At 57.3% G+C, this 4,416-nt stretch overlaps 1 protein-coding gene across 11 annotated transcripts in view; it reads right to left on the bottom strand.

Moving 5' to 3' along the window:
* Nucleotides 1-4,416, bottom strand: part of Unc13a (unc-13 homolog A) — a 49,985-nt gene that overhangs the window by 28,447 nt on the left and 17,122 nt on the right. For 8 of the 11 annotated variants that reach the window (XM_026777723.1, XM_026777728.1, XM_026777726.1 and 5 more), the window contains 9 exons: nucleotides 4,066-4,112; nucleotides 3,511-3,589; nucleotides 3,389-3,394; nucleotides 3,056-3,127; nucleotides 2,727-2,946; nucleotides 1,581-1,808; nucleotides 956-1,097; nucleotides 661-830; nucleotides 454-569 (listed from right to left, as the gene is read on the bottom strand). In XM_026777723.1, coding sequence (XP_026633524.1) covers nucleotides 454-569; nucleotides 661-830; nucleotides 956-1,097; nucleotides 1,581-1,808; nucleotides 2,727-2,946; nucleotides 3,056-3,127; nucleotides 3,389-3,394; nucleotides 3,511-3,589; nucleotides 4,066-4,112 — 1,080 coding nt within the window. The remainder of the gene's footprint in view (nucleotides 1-453; nucleotides 570-660; nucleotides 831-955; nucleotides 1,098-1,580; nucleotides 1,809-2,726; nucleotides 2,947-3,055; nucleotides 3,128-3,388; nucleotides 3,395-3,510; nucleotides 3,590-4,065; nucleotides 4,113-4,416) is intronic. The other 3 variants (XM_026777725.1, XM_026777732.1, XM_026777731.1) reach the window with 1 other exon arrangement.

Below are 4,416 nucleotides of genomic sequence, written 5' to 3'. Positions count from 1 at the left end.
ACCCACCCATCCGCCCGCCCACCCCAATCTCTCTCCACCATCATTCACTTTTCCATGCATCCAGCTACTCCCAAGTCCTCCCAAACACCCACCTTCTTTCTAAGATCATCCAATCCACCCCATCTACCTATTCGAATCCACCCACATCCTCAGCCACACCCCAATCATCCCCGAGTCCACTGATCTTCTTCGTTCCAATCATTACGCAGCACTTATTGAGCAGCCCCACCTGGGGACAGGGGAGAGCTCATCTCTGGGGCCTGCTAGGAGTGCGGCCGTGAGAGTCACCCAGGAGACCAGGTAGGGATCTCTGGGTGGGGCTTGGTGCTCACATAGGAGAGTCTCAGGTGAAGGGAGCCCTGTGAGGCACAGTGTGTCTGGGAGGAAGGGTGGCAGGCATGGTGATGAAGGAGCCAACTGTCTGTCTCTTGGCACTGGAGGATGGGGGCTTACCTCATGCAGACAGGTGTACTGGACATGGTAGGGTGCCACCTTCTCCTCCCCTTTGATCTCCACACTGATGTGAAGCCGAATGGCCCCTGACACGGCCGACTTGTCTGTTCTCTTGTCTGTGGGTGGTGGGGGACATGAGGAGGTTCCAGGGAACCTGGTCTGCAGCCTCCCTGACTGTTGAGCTCCCCTGAGCCTGCCCTCACTCACCCAGATTGTACCACACATCCATCTCGCCACTGAGTGTCCGCACCTCGATGATTGTCTGCCCTAGGAAGTCATCAGACTCCCTCTTAAACCTCTGCTTCACTCGGGACTTGATGTCATCGTCTTCATCCCAGACGCGCACTTTGATCCGGTCAGAGGAGTTGTGGCACTCACTGTGTGGGGAGTCAGATTGAAGGGCTGGCCTCAGGCAGGCGCCCTGGGTCCCGCTTCAGAGGCCCCTATGACTTGGCCCAGAAGCGAGCCTAGTTTGGAGCTGGGGACCCAGCCAGTCACTCACAAGTGGAAATTCTCTTCCCACACCGGGTTGAGGTTCCCATAGATGGTTTTTGTCCTTTTCTTGGTCTTCCCAACCTGGACAGTGACATAGGGATCACTGGATCCTGTCTTGTCCTTGGCCTGCAAACCCTGGGCACACACCACTGGAAGACACGGCACAATGTGCTTTCAAGAGGGGAACTTGCCAAGAAGTCACTAGCACATGCCCAGGAGGCCTGTGCACGGGCCAGCCACAGAGACAGCCCAGCTAGTCTTGCTAGAGAGTTGCCACAGACCTGCAAGCTGATTTGTGCACCTATCAACCCACCCGTCCCTCTCTCCTGTCATTCATCCGCACGTTCAGTTCTGCAGCTACCCAGCCTTCTCTCCACCACCCACCCACCATCAACCTACTCACCCACCCGCTCACCCATCTATCTCCCCTCTTCCTCTCATCCACCTACCCATCCATTGATAGGCAAGCATGCACCCCTACCTACCCACCCACCCATTTATGAGCCATGGGTGGGGCTACTTTCGTATGAATATGAGAAGACCTTCCCTGAGTTCCTCAAGCCGGAGCCTTCCCTCTGTATTCTGCTTCCTTGCAACCCTTGAGGGGGGGGGGGCTGTCTGCGCATGCGCACCTGTGATACTGATTTTGGCGGACCATTTGGACGTGCCGTCCAGCACGCTCTGCTTGACAGCCTTCATCTGCTGTGTGTGGGCGCTCTTGGTGACGGCGAAGACCTCCTGGATCAGCTCGAAGATCTCGGGCTTGTTGCGCTCGCGGATCTTCATGCGGTCCTTCAGCACCATGATGATGTTCTGCGTGCGGTCTTCCGCACCGTGCTTGGAGCTCTTCTCAGCCGCCCCTGCGGACGGGACGCAGATGCACCTGCCTCCAACCCTCCACCCAGGTCAGCCCCCACAGGCCCTCCTTTGGCTATACTACGCCCTCTAAGGCTACTCTGACTTGACCACTTACCGCCTAGTCTCCTGACATCCCAGAGCCAATTCCCTTGAGTCTCCGCCCACCTCTGCGCCTCGCCCAAGGCATCGCCCCGTGATGCACTCTATATTCCCTGTCCACTGAGTCCGGAGCCCTGACCTCACAGTGAGCCACACCTACACAAAGTCTCTGCCAGTGTCTGAGGCCAACTGAGGACACACCCCTCTGCGATGCACCCCTCCAAGCCACACCCTACCCAAGCCGCGCTCCCTCCCTCTACTGTCACCGATCCATCACCGCCTGAGCACACTCACGCACAGCCTTCCTCTCACCGCCCCGCCTGTCAGATCATGCACACTTTGCTGACCAGCCTTCAATTCCCGTCACCCCTAAGACACAGTTGTAGGGCAGATGTGCCTTTCTCACCCCAAAGCCCCTGCGCAGACCAGCACCCTCTACCGCCTCAGCTCCTCTCCTTCCTAACGCTGCGACACCCTTTAATAGTTTCTCATGTTGTGGTGACCCCAACCATAAAATTATTTTGTTGCTGTTATGAGTCTTAATATAAATATCTGATATCTGATACGCGACCCCCAAAAAGGGTCGTAACCCACAGGTTGGGAATCGCTTCGCAAAAGCCTTTGGAGCCCCTCTCCTAGCTTAAGTCCCGCCCACCAAACCACGCCCACTGTTTCTCGGTCGGCGGGACCCTAAACTGCCTGGCCTTGCCACGCCCACGATTGGCCCGCTGCAGCCTATCCATTCCCCCTCAGCTCACATCAGCCCTGGCCCTTCCCTCTCCCCTGGGGCCCCGCCCGCCCCACGCGGCCCCGCCCCTCACGCTGCAGGCAGTCGGCGTTGAGCAGGTCCTGGCACTTCTCATGGCACTTAACGCCACACTCGGTGCAGCGCATGCCCTGCCGCGCGATGCCCCACAGCAGCCCCTCGCACTCGTAGCAGTAGGTGGGCGTGGTGGCCGTCCACACCTCGAAGTTGTGCGGCGTGGTGCAGGAGATGGGGTAGATTAAGGCTTGTAGGGTCTTCTTGTAAACGTGGTTTTTCTGCAGGGAACGAGGGCCGCGTGGGGCTAGGGTGTCCAACGCCAGTCCCACGCCCTGCTCCTCTATCGCCACAGGGGCACACCTAGGGCCCACCCCACCCCCAACTCACCAGCTCCTCGTTGTTCAACGTGCTGGAAGCCAAGGCGGAGGTGATGCCTGCCTTCCGCGACTGGACCAGTGACTGTGGCGGGAAGGTCACCAGTGAGTGTGTGAATGCAATGCGGGTGGCACAAGCGAGGTCGCATGACGGGGCGGGTGTCAGAGGGAATCCTGGGAAGTGAACTTCACACACCCAGAACCCTGGGACTTGGGAGACACCAGCCAAGCACTGAGCAAAACTCTCAGCTGGAGCATGAGAACACCTGCTCTCCCCCGTGACGGGAGGGGGAGACGCTGTCTGGGGAGAGACCCTCCTTCCCCCTCCCCCCTCACCATCACTCACCATAGCCTGGGGTCCCGGAAGCATGGGGATGGAAATCAGGCTACATTAGTCCCGAGGCCTGCCTGGGCAGTCCCTGGCCTCAGGGCCACCACAGGCAGTTGTACAGGTCGCACACTGCTCACCAGATCGCTCACGAGGGGAATGGGCTTCCGTTTCCGGATGTCCGGCATACTGTCAATGATGATGAGGCCACCTCCTGGGCTGCAAGACACACAGGGAGAGTGAGCACCCAGGCCCTTTGCTGGGAAGGGCAGGCAGGACCCTTGACCTTCCCCTGCGCTGAGAGTTCAGCTGCCTGGCAAATGAAGAAGCACTTCAGCCCACACCTAGGGGGTGATTGTTTGGGCTGCCGGTTCTCTTATGGGTAGGTTGGCATAGACTGGTAACCCTTACACAAAAGGATTAAACAGGCAGTAACTCAAAAGGCTGAGGCAGGAGGACTGCCTAGGCACAGCAAGACCCCATTCAAATAATAATAGTTGCTAGGTGTAGTGACACGTCTTTAATCCCAGCACCCGGCAGGCTGAGGCAGGCGGGTCTCTAAGTTTGAGGCCAGCCTGGTCTACAGAGTGAGTTCAAGGACATCCAGTGCTGTTACACAGCGAAACCTTGTCTTGCAAAAACCAAAACCAAAGAAACAAAAATTTCCCCATATTCAGGATGCTATCCCTACTCACCCGCCTTTGAACCACAGGGACTTGGACATCTCTCCTTCTCCTCGTGCCTGCAGGAAAGACAGACAGACACAGTGGTCAGTGGGGTCGCCCCTCTACTCCCAGGTCAAGCTGTACGCCCCGTCTGTCTCCCACATGGGTGAGGAGTCAGGAAAGCCAGTCCTGCACCTCCTCTGTACTCCCAGGCTTTCCGGGCTCAAATCTGTAAAGCAGGGTGCAAGACACAGAGCACCTGTCAATCAAAATCATCTGTCAGCCCTGAACTTGTGACATCATTTTTCCATAGAGTCTCGTTGGGCTCTTTTTTTTTTTTTTTTTTTGGTTTTTCGAGACAGGGTTTCTCTGTGGCTTTGG

The sequence above is a fragment of the Microtus ochrogaster genome, unplaced genomic scaffold (assembly GCF_000317375.1).
Source record: "Microtus ochrogaster isolate Prairie Vole_2 unplaced genomic scaffold, MicOch1.0 UNK81, whole genome shotgun sequence".
In the NCBI taxonomy this organism is placed as follows: domain Eukaryota; kingdom Metazoa; phylum Chordata; class Mammalia; order Rodentia; family Cricetidae; genus Microtus; species Microtus ochrogaster.
Note: the sequence above shows the minus strand (reverse complement) of the source record. Positions and strands in the feature narration are given on the sequence as shown.